The 15,602-nt window shown below is 39.0% G+C and overlaps 1 protein-coding gene across 3 annotated transcripts in view; it reads right to left on the bottom strand.

The window, feature by feature from the left end:
• Positions 1-283: 283 nt before the first annotated feature.
• COMMD1 (copper metabolism domain containing 1) overlaps positions 284-15,602 on the bottom strand; it is a 166,645-nt gene continuing 151,326 nt past the window's right edge. For 2 of the 3 annotated variants that reach the window (XM_037527465.2, XM_037527466.2), the window contains exon 3: positions 284-12,351. In XM_037527465.2, coding sequence (XP_037383362.1) covers positions 12,244-12,351 — 108 coding nt within the window. In that variant the 3' untranslated portion in view covers positions 284-12,243. The remainder of the gene's footprint in view (positions 12,352-15,602) is intronic. The other variant, XM_037527464.2, reaches the window with a different exon arrangement.

The following is a 15,602-nucleotide window of genomic DNA, read 5'->3' as shown; positions in this document are numbered from 1 at the left end:
ACAAGTCATTAGGAAAATGCAAATTAAAACCACAAGATTCCACTAGATGTACAGTAAATGGTTAGAAAAACTGATTGTAGGGCCTCCCTGCTGGCACAGGCGATCAAGTACCACACTGTGAAGCTGTCTGTAGCCTCTGCAGCACGGGTTTGATCCCCACTGACAAGGAGAAACCCACATGGCGCAGCAGACCTCTCTTGTCTCGCCCACTGCTCCCCTCAGCAGTGTATTTCGTCAGTCTGCCTGTTCTGTTCCCCACTCTGTCTCTGGTGAATCCTCCCACCCTCCCACGTATCTGGCCTGTACCCTGGTTCTTGTATAAATAAATAAATCTTTAAAATAAAAAAAAAGAACTGTTTAAAAACTGATTGTAGTATCAAGTGCTGTTCAAAATGTGGATAGCTGGAAATGTCATACTTTACTGAAGGGAATGGAAAATGGTAAACTTTGGAAATGTTTGGCAGTCTTTTATAGAATTAAACATCCCACTCCTTGATATATACCCAAGATAAGTGGAAATGTGTGTTCACACAAAAATCCACATACAAATGTTTATAATGGCTTTATTCATAATTGCCCGATACTGAAAATAACCCAACTGTCTTTCAGCTGATCAATGGACAAAAATGTGGTACATCCACGCAATGGAATACTACACAGCAATAAAAAGGATCAAATCACTGTTACATACAAAAATATGAAATAATCTCAAATGCATTAACCACTCCCACCTAAGACGATACATTTATTATGTTTCCTTCTATACAGCATGTCTTTGTCAGAACAGACTTCCTGGCATCATGCATTTGAGAGATTCTGAGGACAGTCCACCTCAGAGAAAAACTGTGAATTCTTAATTCATCTCAAAAAATGGCGTGCCAGTGATAGGGACAACCAGTCATTTTTAGAAAGAAATGGCCTAGCAAGAAAGGCACTCCACCTTTTGAGATCAGTGCCAACAGTACATGAGGGATGAGGCTTCACAGGAAGACTTCAGTGAGAATAGGAAGTGCTGGTATATGTAAATTCCCTCAAGAAGAAAGCACAGTGATCTAAGTGAAGTCAGTAAGATATTTGTGAAAACATGATACGTTGAATGAGCCAAAATAAAATATCTCTTCCCTTAACAGTAATTTTTATTAGTATTTTTATTCATGTTTGTGTTTAACTGATCCTACCACCACGTTAAACAAGTGCACAGAGTTTCACATACACAATGTTTTCTTTTCTTTCTCAATCCCAGTCCTTGATGGGTTTTGTTTATATAGCACATGTTCAATAAACTTGGGAATATTCCCCCGGTATTATTATTCCCTACAATAGATGGAAAACTCCCTAATGGACAAATGTATTTTCAGGCTACATCAAGGGCTCCTACAAATCAATAAGAAAAAGACAAAAAGACTCAAAAGAAGAACAGGCAAAAGATATGGCCCATTTCACAGGAGAGAAAATAAAAATAGCAAAGGCTTGAAAAGTGCTCACCCTCATTAGTATTAGGAAAATGCCAGGCAAAATGTGATACTATTTTTGACTCATCACATTAGCAAAGCAAGTGTGATATTATCAAGATACTTTCTTTTCTTTTTTAGATTTATTTATTTATGCATACAAGAACTGGGGTGTAAGCCAGAGGTGCTGGGGGCAGGGGTGTGTGTGTGAGAGGATTCACCAGAGAGTGTGGGGAGCAGAACAGACAGATGTACTGAAATACACTGCTGAGGGGAGCAGCGGGTGAGACAGGGGAGGTCTGCCGCACCATGTGGGTTGTTCCCTGGCCAGCCCGGGATTGAACTCATGCTGCAGTGGCCGGCGATTGCTTGATTGCACAGTCTTTAACCCCTGCACGCCAGGGAGGCCAAGACATTTTCATATAGATACTTGTATACACAGTTAGTGAAAGTATAAGTTGACTGGGCTATTTTTGAGGGCCATTCACCAACATCTATATGCTTCCTGAGTTTGAAGGATTCTGAGTTCTGTGAGGGAGCCATTTCATACCAGTTCACAAGACCTGATGGTACACATTGCCTCCCAACTCCAAGTTTAGTAATGTCACATGTATTTTAAAGATATATTTACATGTGTAAAAACAGACATATGTGCAAGGATATTCACTGCAGCATTATTTCTAATGGGAAAAAGTTGGAAACAACCTAAAAATCCTTTGATAGGGTTTTTTTTTAATTAAAAAAACCCAAACTATTTTGACTATGAAATACTATGCAGCAGTTGGAGTCAATAGGGTAAATTTGTATGAACTGTTTGGAGGAAAAACTTTCTTCTACCAACATAGATCTGAGTGGAGGGAGGGAGTTGTATATGAACTGACAAAAGAGTAACAGGATAAAAATTTATCATGCATGCAGGCCCTGCTGATAGTGCTCTGAAGAGTAGCTCCCAGAACAGGGTAAGATTTATATAATTGTGTAATAAGGCAGGGAAGGATGTAAGATTCTAATGAGGTTTGTTTATACAATTTTTAAATATCTTAATGCTCAAGGTCAGTGTCCCCCTAACTGGAGACCCAAAGAGAGCTGAAGGCTAGAAGTGGGAGGATCCTGGCAGCTAATTCTACCAAAGCTCTGTTCTAACTAGGTAAGGGAAGCTTGGATTAGATTTCTTTCAGCATCTTCTGTAACTCAGATGTTTCCACTTTCAAGTATTCTCTGCGCTCGTTTGGGGGGTTTTTGGTCTCGGCAGTTGGAAAAATCTCAAGACTTACTGTTAAGGAAAAAAGCCACGTAGGACAATACATATAGTATGATTGCAACACATTACAGAAATACATAAAACAGTACTGTAAATAAGGGCATTTCTGCCACTAGGCAAAAATTTTACACACACACACGCACACACACATTCTCTCTCTCTCTAAAAGAAGAGACAAAGTGACCACAGAGGTTACTGTTGGAGAAGAGGAAACCAAGATTGACAATATTGGTAACAGGGTTCTTTAGTCTTAATTATAAAGTTTAAAAGATTTTTCAAAGACAAAATATCCATGCGATTATTTGTGTAACGCTAAAACCAAAACAAAACAACACCTTAAAGACAGAACTATCCATAAACTTCCACCCAAAAAGCCACTCTCAGGATTTTCAGTTCCTGGTATGGGAGGTACCTGTTACTCCTGGAAAACAATTCCTCCTTCTCCAGGGATCAGGGCCTCTTCCCAGGACACTCTGGAAGCTCTGTGGGACATTAGGCCTGATTAAGACTCTTACAGGCTCCTGAAAAGACGGTTCTCTCTTCTCTACATTTATAATTCAAAATGAAACGCTGTGAAAGAAAAGAAATTCTACAAAGTTCTCATTTTTCCTATGACTATGGTTGATTTTTGATAAATTTTTAAATCTCTCGAAGAAACTTTGGCTTATTTGGAAGCACATACTTAATTCTAACTAACTTGGTAATTTAGCATCTGGCAATAAAAGGGTGAGAAATGGAACACATCATCAGACAATTCTCAGTCCTCGGAAGATCAGGATAAGATAAAAGAATGGAAGGAAAGGATAAAAGTTTAACCACTATTTGTCTCCTCAAACAAACCATTTGAACCATTAATTGGCTAAACTTCCAGGTACAAAACTAGGTGTGGCGTTTGATCTACAAAGAATGGCCCAGCTGTGGTTACACAGCAACCACTTCTCTCCTAGGGCTCATGAAAGGCAACAGGGACTTGCAGGGTCTTGCCCCTCCAGCAATGGTTCCTGGGCTCCTGGCCTATAAGGGCTGCAAGTTGACTCTCCCAGGGTCAGGTCCCCAGTGAGGAGATTTCTCCAGCTCTTCAGGGACCAGCAGAATCAAATTCCCTTAGCTTTTTATTCAGCTGTTCCTTATGTGTACAGGGAGAGGGAAAAGGATTGTTTGTTAAAGGTTTGCATTGTCCTTCCCATTTATTAAAATTACATGCATAGCATTAAAGAGAAGGATTAGCTTCTTCAACCTATCTTAAAAAAGGGGGTTGGGTGGGCCTGGCAACTCTCTACTTAGATACCCCTGGATTATTAATTTTCCCAATACTGTGGAAAGTTTTTTTTTCTCTAAATTCACTATAGACTGTATTTGAAGTGGAGATACACTATCCAGTAAATGGATACAGCCATGGTTTAAATACAGTAATTTATGAAGTGATTTGCTTTCTTCTAACTCAGAGGGGTTTGGGGGAAAAGGCAACTTCTAGGTCTATGATGTCCAAAGCCTCTGCGCTCAGAAAATCTGAAACCTCACTCTGGCCAATCCAGGTCATCCTGGAGCTTAGGAAGAACAAAATGTCACATGGCCTATCTCCTTTCTTGTCCATTCTTTGGCTGATGTTGGTTGCCAATATATATAAACCCTTTGGACTAAGTTCAGTTTTGTAGAGAGTGATAACTCCCTTTAAAATCCTCTACAACTGAACACTACTTTGAGGGAAAGATCAGCGAGGGATTTTATTTTTAAGAATCCTTATTCCTTCTTACAAATTGTTTAGGGGACATCAGTATGAATCTCATGAGCTAACAAGACAAAGATTCCTTCAACGGTACTTTCTCTTCTCTTCCCAAAATCTAGGCCCTGGGAATTCTCTTCAAGAGGCAGGTAAATAACCCTCGAAAAAACAGGCCTCAGAATCCTTCCCAATCAGGGCAGACAGGGCCCTTGGCTCTTCAAGGGATGTTACAGAATCTGCTTCTGGTCTCAACTCCCCAAGGAGGAAGTGAGCCTTGGGGTTTGTTCAGTTGCCCAGGCCCATGTCTGTTAGCAGTCATAGGTTCTCTTTCTCCAGCTATGTTTAGCTTTGTTTGATTATCTTCCATGGGAACACAAATGCATTAGTCTTCTTTGTCTTAGCTCTCCCTTTATAACTCATCACCAAGAACCAGAGCACCAGATGATGAGTTGTTATATTCTGGGTTGTAAACATCCACCATGAGAAAAGAAAGGTCCTTTCCATGAAGAGTTGTGTCCCACCCATTTTCCTGGAAATATGTTCCCTTTCCACATCCAGATCCAAAGACATTGTTTTTACCTTCATTTATTTGGCTTTTCAACTCCATCTAAATATTTCTCTATCTTTAAATTTGCCTGATTTTAAAAGCTCTGGCTTTAAAACCTTTCCTGACGACTCTAGCCTCCTCCTGCCCTTTCTCACTGCTGAAACTCTTATAGAAATTGTACTTGCACCATTCCATTTAGTACTTAATTGGTAACTGCTTTGTATTGCTTGTAAAATGCTTTATGGCTACTGGTTTCAGCTTCCTGAGGAAAGAGTTCCTAAGAGTAATAAAAATGATAATAATAGCAGCAGCAAACATGTGTACGTGCTAACTCAGCAGATATAACTCCTTGTGCTATCTGCACTAATATGCTTACTAAGGTAGTACTACTGTATTATCACCCTGGGCTTTTTTTTTAAACAAATGAAGAAACTTAGTCACTAAGGCGGTACTATTAATAAAAGAGCCAGGATCTGAACCAGGCCAAAGGGCCCTTGGGTCTCTAAAAGACATTTTTAAGATAATCTCCTAAATCTTGTTTACTCCTTAGTACTTAACCCTGAGAATTACATCTACCACGCTCATTTTCCAATGAGAAAACTAAACATGCCTGAGGTCAAACAATCAGGATCCTGTACAGAGCTGTGATTCAGATTTGGATCTCAGTCAAATGCTTTCTTTTCCCCCACTAAATGGAAATTATGGATTTGATTAATATACAGCTCAGGGACCTCCCTGGTTGCACAAGGGGTTAAGACGCAACCTATGAAGCTAGCCACAGCCACTGCAACATGAGTTCAATCCGCAGCCAGGGAGCTACCTACATGGGGCAGCAGACCTCTCCTGACTCACCCACTGCTCCCCTCAGCAGTGTATTTCAGTCAATCTGCCTCTTTTATTGCCCACTCTGTCTCTGGTGAAGCCTCTCATCCCCCACAACTCTGGCCTGTACCCAATTCTTGTATGTATAAATAAATCTTAAAAAAAAAACATATATATATACAGCTCAGACATCTTACCACTGATACTCATTCATCTATTGTACTCATGTAGGGACTTTTGCAGGTGGGGAGGGGAGGAATGATAGAAAAATGTGAGATAAGATACGCACCCTTAAGTAGTTCTCACCCCTGGGAGAGGAGACATGCAGACAAGGAGGTGTACTGAAATGTTGCAGGTGCTGTGAGGGAAGTTGGGAAAGTTCAGCAGGCACAAAGAGATGAGGAATCTGGGGCTGTCATGTAGAAAAATGAACCCCATGTCAAAAAGAGAAGTGAACCCAGCCTTTTTTGTAAAGTTCTTTAAGGTAAGGTTTTGTGATAAATCTTTTTGTGAAATTTTTGACCAAAAAATTCAACAAAGAACATCCTGAATATTCTCCTTCATTAGGCTCCTGCTATAAATAATCTCTCCAAACCCATTATAAATTGTTGCTAATTTCTAGGTTGCCATTGGTTTAATGAAACCTTGGGGAGAAGGGCAGAGGTGGTACAGACTGCTTTCTGGGAATTCAAAAACCTCTTGACACTGAAAGAAAAATTCAAAAACCCCTTGATACTGAAAGAAAAATTCAGTGAATATGGCAGCTTTTTTTTTTTTTAAATGGGGAAGAGAATTCAGTTTTCATGGAAGACATAAATGTCATCCAAAAGGTAAGAACCACTAAAATGAAGTTGAAAGCATATCTGCACATACACATATATATATAACTACACAACTAACTACATAAATGTGTATGTGTATGTGCATATATATTACAAACATACAGGGGCCTGGATGTGTAATCATTCCTGTATCTATATATGTATGTATATATATACACACATACCTCCCTTTTTCTCTGTGCATAGACAGTGTCTGGAAGGAAACACACCAACATTAACAGCAACCATTTCTGGAGAATTTTTTTTTTAAGCAGGAGGCAAGGCACTTACTTTTTGCTTTATACAATTCTATACTGACATAAAAGTTAAAGACCTATTAATAAATTTTTCATTAGCATGCATGACTTTTATAATGAAAACTTTTTTAAAAATCTGATTTTGGTTCTACTGCACCATGGACAGACCATGTTGAAAAAAACATAATAGTAAGGAAGAAGCCACTACAGCATTTACTACAGACATTGTTACAACAAATTAACAGCCCAAATATTATGCAGTATTTCATAAGCTTCGGTTTGACTGTCCAGCTAGGATAAGGACAATGCATTGGCTACTGGGGTACTGTGACCGCCAGGAAGCTACAGGCAGCAGCAGACTCACTGTGTACACTGTGCTCAGAGGTGGATGGCACTGGGTGGGCAGTTGAGGCCAAGACCATCACAAACAGCACCTCGCTCTACAAAGGGCATGAGCATTCTCAGCATAAAGACAGGTCTGACAAGGATGCAGGTGTCAACTGACAATGAACCTCACAAACCCTAAGATCACATCTACATACAAAAAACACTACTGTAGGGACTGTCATCATCTGAACACAGTGAGCAAGGCTCTCTGACCTATCTGTACAGATGTTTCCCCAATTTTGACAAGAAAATAAAATAACTACTACCAAAAGCCTCCAAATCAGGCATTCTGAAATCAGTGCCAAATCTTAGCCCCAGTTCTAAAAATAGCCAGAATACAAATCATATAAAATCTCCAAACTTATTTCTTAAATATAAAGTTTACCAGTATTAAAGATTTTAACTATTTTTTCAGCTTAAATTTCTTCTAAAGAGTTTAATCTCTTATTCCATTTGTGCATTCAAATCTATATTTCCTCCTTTCCATTTCTCCCCTGCCTATATCCTCTGAGTCAACAAAACCTGAAACCTTAACTCCAGCTGGTAACAGAAAGCTAGTCAAGACCAGGTGAAAAAGAAACAACAGGTCTAAATTATAATCCTTGGTGAGAAAATGATGTAAATACCCATATTTTACTATTTGCTCATGTACGGGGTTAATATCTTATTCTGATAACATGTGTAGTGAACTTGTAACTTACGTCAGTTGGTACCATTCATCAGACAGGAAGCAGGCTCAGGCAGATTCCTTGTGACAAAGGCTAGCTCACTGTTGCATATAATTGTGATGTTATGAAAGACAATTATGGCCATCCCCAGAAAAGGAAAGATGGATCACATCTAGTGACAAAAAAGTTATGTCTCAAATTTTGAGGTTAAAAAATGTGTACTTTGCAACTAGAGTTAAGTTCAAACTAATTATGTCCTATTAGGGGTTTCTCTTCTCCGGGCTAAATCACCATCAAAAATATTTGAAAATTGTGGCTGGAAAGTTGGACAGCTAAGAATTATAAGGTGGCTATTATCCTACAAAGGCTCATGCATCCCTTCCAGAATCCTATTATTTTAGGAAAATATGCAGTCACTTCTGAGCTGACTCAAGAAGGCTTTCTTCTATTTCTTTTTCCCTTCACTAGTCTAATCTGTGCTTCAAAAAACAGTATTTTTTAACATTTGTTAAACATTTTTCTTTAATTTCTACTTTATAAATTTTCATTAGGTCTAAAAGAAGAATTTTAATAACTTGACATGTTAGCTATTTTAGAGTTCAGATACTCAATGTCATCCTTTGATTTTCACCGCCTTCTTGCATTTGGGGGAGAATAAGTTAACTGAATTTTAAAATGCTGTAATCTTTTTTGAATCACCATTAAAATAAAACTGGGGGAAAGAGAAGTTATATAAGAGGCTATAAGATAGAAGGTAAGCCTTCACTGATAAAACCGATTAAGAACCAGAGCTTCTAAGAGAAGCAACTCCTGAGAATAATTCTAAATCCTTTGCTCCTTATCAACATGAAACTACTGAAATCTGGAGTTTATTTCTGACTTTATTCTGAAAGCAACTTTTGGTTTGACGAGGCTATATCTGAACACCTGAAGTTAGAGTGCTTACTGCTCAAGCAGGGACAATTTTTACAAGGTCTGATTCAGGCTGAGGATATTTTTATTTTGTCACACATTTCCTGAACTCAAAATAAAGTGGTTCCCCCAATTCTAACCCTCAACACCACCCCTTATAACCTGTCCCTTGACCCTTCTCCCTTTCTCTTCCCTCTTATCCCCAGAAGCCTCAGGTTAGTTATCAATGTCTTAGTTTATAAATATTTTGCTTTATCAACTCATCTACTGTTTCCTTATATTACTCCTTGTAAGGCAGGAATGGACACAGTGCAGGTATTCTGATTCAGCAGACCAGGCAAAGGAGGAGTCCTGGAGCCCTCAGTGGCTTTTGCAGGTTTTTATTGGGGTTTACCCAGTACACAACAGGCAAGGGTGCTGGGGGGCCGGGAGGCTGGCAGGCTTCCGAGCCCCCAGCAAATCCTCACTCTAAATGGGCTCTCCGGTGATCTCTGCTGCTTCTTTGCTTCTCTCTCGGCTTCTCTTTCGGCTTCTCTTTCTCGGCTTCTACTGGCGTCCCCTTGATGCCGCCCTTAAAAGCCAGTCTCAGCCCAGGTGAATCCCATCTACCTATGCCCACACCCTACTCCAGGTGCCCGCCATGAGGCATGCACGCATTCAGGACCGCAAGGATCCCCCATCTATCCTGATGGTGGGAGGGCAGAAAAACCTGACATTTTTCCTTACCCTACACTCCTGTATGTGAAATTGTCCAATGTTTGTCTGTCTTTCTGGCTTACTTCACTTTGGATTATCTCCTACAGTTCATTCCATCTGTTATAAATGGTAGCATTTCATCCTTTCTTATAGCTTATTAGTATTCCATTGAATGTATATACCACATCTTTCCCTATCCTTTATCACGGGGTACTTAGGATGCTTCCTTATACAGCTATTATAAAAAGTGATGCAAAAATAAAGTGGTTTTAACCTAGTATAACTGAGATAAGAAATCTAGTGGGGTTTGTTAGGACCCTGATGCCACCTTTCTCTTTCCATGGTCCATTCTCCATGCTTGCAAAATCCCCTTGGAGAGGTCCTGGTTTTAGTAACTGTCCCTCGCAAAAATTTACAAAACAGGGCCTCCCTGGTGGCGCAAGGGGTTAAGACGCAACTTATGAAACTATCCACAGCCGCTGCAGCACGAGTTCGATCCCTGGCCAGGGAGCTACCCATATGGTGCAGCAGACCTCTCCTGATTCGCCCACTGCTCCCCTCAGCAGTGTATTTCAGTCCATCTGCCTGTTCTGTTCCCCACTCTGTCTCTGGTGAATCCTCTCCCCACCCCACACACACCTCTGGCCTGCACCCCAGCTCGTGTATGCATAAATAAATATTTACCAAAAATTACAAAACAAGTTAATTATAGAAAATATAAAAACAGATAATACCCAGTTAGGCAAGAAGGGGAGTGATTTATTCTTACTCTTTATAAAAGGGAGTATAGACTGATATAGCCTTTTTAGAAAGTAAACTAGTTGTTTATCAAAATCTTAGAAAACACATTCATGAATTTATTTAGAGAAAGTCAACTCTTTCCCCAGTTCTAGTCCTCTTTTTTTTTTTTTAATCTTCATGGTATGATAGGTTGATTGATCATTTAATTGTTCTCTTTAGGGTTTTCTATATTTTCACAATAGACTATTAACAAACATACTCCTACAATAAAAATACACTCCTCTGGTAACAAAAGAAAAACTCATTAAAAAAACCATCAGTAAATATGAAACACATGCAAACAAGTCCTGTCCAAAACCACTTGCATTCAAAGGTATTTAGTGTTAAATGTGGGAACTACCTCCAGTAACCAGTTTCTTTAGTAATTATAATTCTGAAAAACAGTTTACATTAATTTTTAAAAATATCTTCTCCCAACAACCTAAAGCTTGAGATATACTAAAAGAGTGTCCACTTTTGTCGCTATTACTACATTCACAGGCTGTCCGAAATAGAGCTTCAGTCCATAAGAATGATTTCCTCTCCCTGTTGGTCCATGTTCCTCCAGGCTTCCACAATCTTTCATTGACTATATGAATCAACACTAATGAGGTAGCTACAGTTCTTCCTTCCAGTGAAATATGGAGCCCCATTATCTAATGAAATATTCTTTTCTTCTATTTTACAGCAGGAGCTTAATTCTCCAGGATCATATGATGGTAGTCCTGGGAACAGAAAGTAAGTTTTAATAATTCTTTGCCAAACCACATGCTTTTTCTGAATCTATTTACCGATTCAAGATGTTTTCTAAAGGGTCCTCATTTAAAATGCTCTGGTCATTATTTGCTAACTGCTGGGATGGTTTAAATCAGGGAGAAAGCCAGTAATTTCAGCTTAGGTACTTGAAGAGCTCCTAAAATATCTCCATTTCAGAAGAATATGCTTAACAGAAAAGGACTTATTCCTGCCTGAAATAAACTCATTAGAATTGACATATCCTGTCACTGTAGACCAAGAGAACTACACTGTTTGAACACATTCATCTCAAAGGCAACTGACAAAACCTATTCAACAAGAAGCATAGCTTCAAAATAATGTTTGACAGTTTCTTCCTCATAAAAAATTTTTGGTATTGGGTATAATTTCTCAACTAGCACATAGTTTTTACATCAGTTCTCTTAAAGATGTTTTATTTGATATATAGGTTAAGTTTTCTGAAGTAAAAAATCTCTTATCACCTCAGTAGACACTCTTCCCTTCCTACTGTCATAACTTCAGTTAAGTAAAAAAGGCTCCCTTTGTGATGAGGCTGGATTAGTTCTAGATTTCAGAAAAGTCCCAAGTTTCTAAGTAGCTCAAAGAAGATCCCCCAGATTTAGGCAGAACTAATCTAAATGCCTGAATCAGTTCTAGAAGCATCTCAGGTTTTGCTAGAGTTGGCAAAATTCTAGATTAAGCAGACTCTTCTAGGCCTCAACTCAAGACATACTGCGTTTGTTCAGTCTTGAATTTATATGAATAAGATTTTTTTTTCCTTCTTTTCTGATTCTTGCATTATATTATTATGTATAAATACCAAAAATCCTACCCAGGAATAAATGACCATAACAAGGGTTTCTAACACTACTTAGTCCTACTGAATACAAGTGCTTGGGGATAGGGAACAGGAGCCTCCTTCTAGGAAAAAATGTTTTTATGAGTGCCTCTAAATGCTGAAGTGTAAGAACCTCTGTAATAAAACTGTAAGAGTAAATGAAAGGGAGAGAGAATGAAATCCCAGCAAGCAGAGGTAAGCAAGATTTGAATTTTAGGATTTAATATTAATGTGGATAATGAAGCTACAGTGCTTTTTTTTCTTTTTAAATCAGATCAGTGGGAAGGGATCATAACATCTTAGCTTCAGTAACTCCATCTTCAGCTAGGCTGGCTGCATCAGAGTGCTGATACTTTCTTCAACTTCTGAAAGTTTCTTCAGAACTTGGTTGACCTTGGCCTCATCAAATTCCAAATACAGAAATTCAGATTCCTGGAAAACAAAAAGGATGCTTTAGAAGAGACCCTCAAGACAGCCAAGCTCAGGATCTGGCACGACCCAACCCCAGCCAGGATCCTTACCCCACAAACATGGCTCTGGTTTCAATGCATAAATGATACTTTACCCAGCAAAGCAAATCCACAATAACACCTCAATGGAACTAATTCTATAAGGTGTTTCATAAGTGGTCAAAAGGTACATAAATGTCAACACCTGACATTTGTCAGGTGTTCCCCACTGAATGTGAGAAGCTCTCTCCTTGTCTATCATCACATTTGATACCATAATTTTTAAGGTAAGCACTTCAATGTTATTGTTGAATAAATGATGATATTAGGGTACAGACTTATAACAAAGTCAGAAAAAGCCTGAATCAGATTATGAACTCCCAACTCTGGCTGACTCCAAAGTCCATGTTGTAGCGACAGTACCTGTAGAATAACAATGGAGAAGGAATTGGATTGGCTCTGTGTTAGCTTGGGAATTTGGCTAACTTGGACTTAGTGGTTAATCAGAAAATGTGATAAGCTGTGACAAAGTTGCTTGGGTAACATCAATCAGATAATTAAAAGACAACCAAATCTTGAAACAGCCTTAAACATTTCTAGGACCTTTCCACTATAGGCCAACTCTCCCAAGACTCCCCCCAAACACATCACTTGTAGAATCAGCTGTAGATGAGATTTATATCAAAGAAAAAGATCTCTGAAGTGTGGTCCACAGTATCTCCAGAGATAATGGCAAAGTGTATATATCTGGGAGCAACTATCTTCAAGAACCTTAAGAATAATAGTCATGTGATCTTAGAATAGTAAGAATTCAGAGATCATATAATACAACTGCCTTGCTTTCCAGATAATGAAATTGAAGCTCCTAGCATGTTAAATGACATGCCTATTGTCCCTCTGTTTGCTGATGGCAGAGGCATTAGATGAATACTCATTTCTCTACATCTTCCTCTCTAAATACCCTGGCATTTCCACCTCATCCCCAAAGAGACAAGTAAAAGGAGTGTCAAGTAAAGGAAGACCAACATTCTTTTTCAGAAGAAAGGAGTTACTCTATCATCGTTTGTGAAGAATCTTCACTTTGAAAAAGGATCCTTGCTGTTACTAGGCTTCTGTACTAATGACACTGAACATCCCCCAGGAGAAGCAAGTGCAGAGGAAAAGAATGGGCTTCTCAAATGGAAGTCTTCCAAAGGAAAGGAAGGCAGCTTTCCTTGACTACAGGGAACCTTCTCATGTATTTGAATAGGAAAGGTATACTCTAATATGTGAACTGAGAAATTGCCAGTTTATTTAGTCAAGAGCAAAAACCAGTTTAAACAAAAGGAAAAAGCTCCTTGGGCCTACCTGGTCGCCTAGCAGGTAAGTCTCAGTACTACCACCACAATGGCCCACCGTGACAGCGACAGCCTGATTTTGATTCCCCAGTCAGGGAGCTGACCCACATGGGGCAGCAGACCTCTCCTGTTTCACCCACTCTCCCCTTAGCGGTGTATTTCAATATATTTGCCTGTTCTGCTCCCCACTCTATCTCTGGTGAATCCTCTCACTCCCCACATCTCTGGCCTACACACCAGTTCTACGCAAAAATAAACAAAATCTTTAAAAAAGAAAAAAGTTCCTTGTATTTGTGATGCAGGAGGAGTTATCTGCTTTTGCAGAGAAGATCTAATTTATGACAAACAGAACAGTTCAGTTGACTAAATTAAGAACAACTCCCAGATTGAATGTCTCTTATTCTTTATTCAGCTTTATTGAGCTCACTAGCCTGACTTTAAAACATTTTTTTAATATTGGCCTTTGAAACAATGGTCTAGAAATTAATAATTACGAGTCTAGCACATTTTCAAGAAATTTGCAGAAAAGACAATGCAACCCATGTTTTACTCTAGAGAGAAAATGTCAAGTACAATAATAAATCACCTGGTTTCCATTTACTGGAAAAGAGATTATCAAGAGCAATGTTCAGACAGATCAGAATACTCAAGTGGAGTTTATTAATAAATAGTTAGGATCTTTCATGATTAAAGATCATTAATTTTTTTTTAATTTTTAAATTTTTTTTATACAAGAGCCAGGGCACAGGCCACATGCGCGGGAGGGTGAGAGGATTCACCAGAGAGAGAGTGGGGAGCAGAACAGGCAGACTGACGAAATACCCTGCTGAGAAGAGCAGCAGATGAGACAGGAGAGGTCTGCTTTGCCATGTGGGATTCTTGCCTGCCGGCTGGGATCACACTGCAGACCCTGTGGACAGCTTCACAGTGTGGCGCTCAACCGCCTGCAAAGATCTTTAACCCTTTGCACTCAGAACCATTCTGGACATTGGCTACCAATGTCCCCTGAGAGGGGACAGCGGAGTGCAAAGGGTTAATCTTTTGTAAGTTTCAGTATACAAATTACCTTTACCTTTGCTTTAATTAATGAAACTAAGTTTATTTTTAAGGGGAATCAAATACTAGAGAGAAATGGCAGAGCAGGCTGGATGGGAGAGTCCAAAGGTAAACAGCTATATTTTCTAGATACTCAAAATCTGCACGTCTCTTCTTAAAACAATACACACTAACAGTGTTAGAAAAACCATATTAGCTATATATGACTCTTGAACAATTTACCTGAAATGGTCCCCATTATGCTATCAAAATATTTTATCAGGACTTCAACTTAACATACAGAGCTTTGTTCAAATTACACATTTGGCTTGGGTACACTACAGACAGCACATCTAATGTACCTTGAAAATATCTTTAGAAAAGCAGGTGACACTTATCAAGCTAGAAGCAAAGTTCAAGTTCAACCTGAAATACTCATTTTTCCACTCCCAAACCACTCATCCTGATATGGAGCTAACTGTTAACAATAATGAGATGACAAGACTAAATTCCTGTTTTTAAAGAAGATGACACTAATAAGTGAAAAGATATTCTATGTTCGTGGGAGGGAAGAGTAACATTATTAAATGGTCATATTACCTAAGCAATTCATAGGTTCAATATCCATCATCAAACTCCCAAAGACATTTTTCAAGGAAATAGAACAATTACAATATTTGTATAACACCACATAAGGCTCTGAATAGTCAAAGCAATCCTGAGAGAAATGAAGAAAAATGGAGGCACCACACACACCCTGACTTCAAACTATACTACACAGCAACAGAAATCAAAACAGCAAGGGATTGGAACAAACACAGAAACACAAGTCCGTGGAACAGAATAGAGAGCCCATAAATAC

This window comes from Talpa occidentalis, unplaced genomic scaffold, assembly GCF_014898055.3.
Source record: "Talpa occidentalis isolate TD23 unplaced genomic scaffold, MPIMG_talOcc4v2.1 talOcc4.5, whole genome shotgun sequence".
In the NCBI taxonomy this organism is placed as follows: Eukaryota; Metazoa; Chordata; class Mammalia; order Eulipotyphla; family Talpidae; genus Talpa; species Talpa occidentalis.
This window is presented reverse-complemented; position numbering and strand designations above follow the sequence as displayed.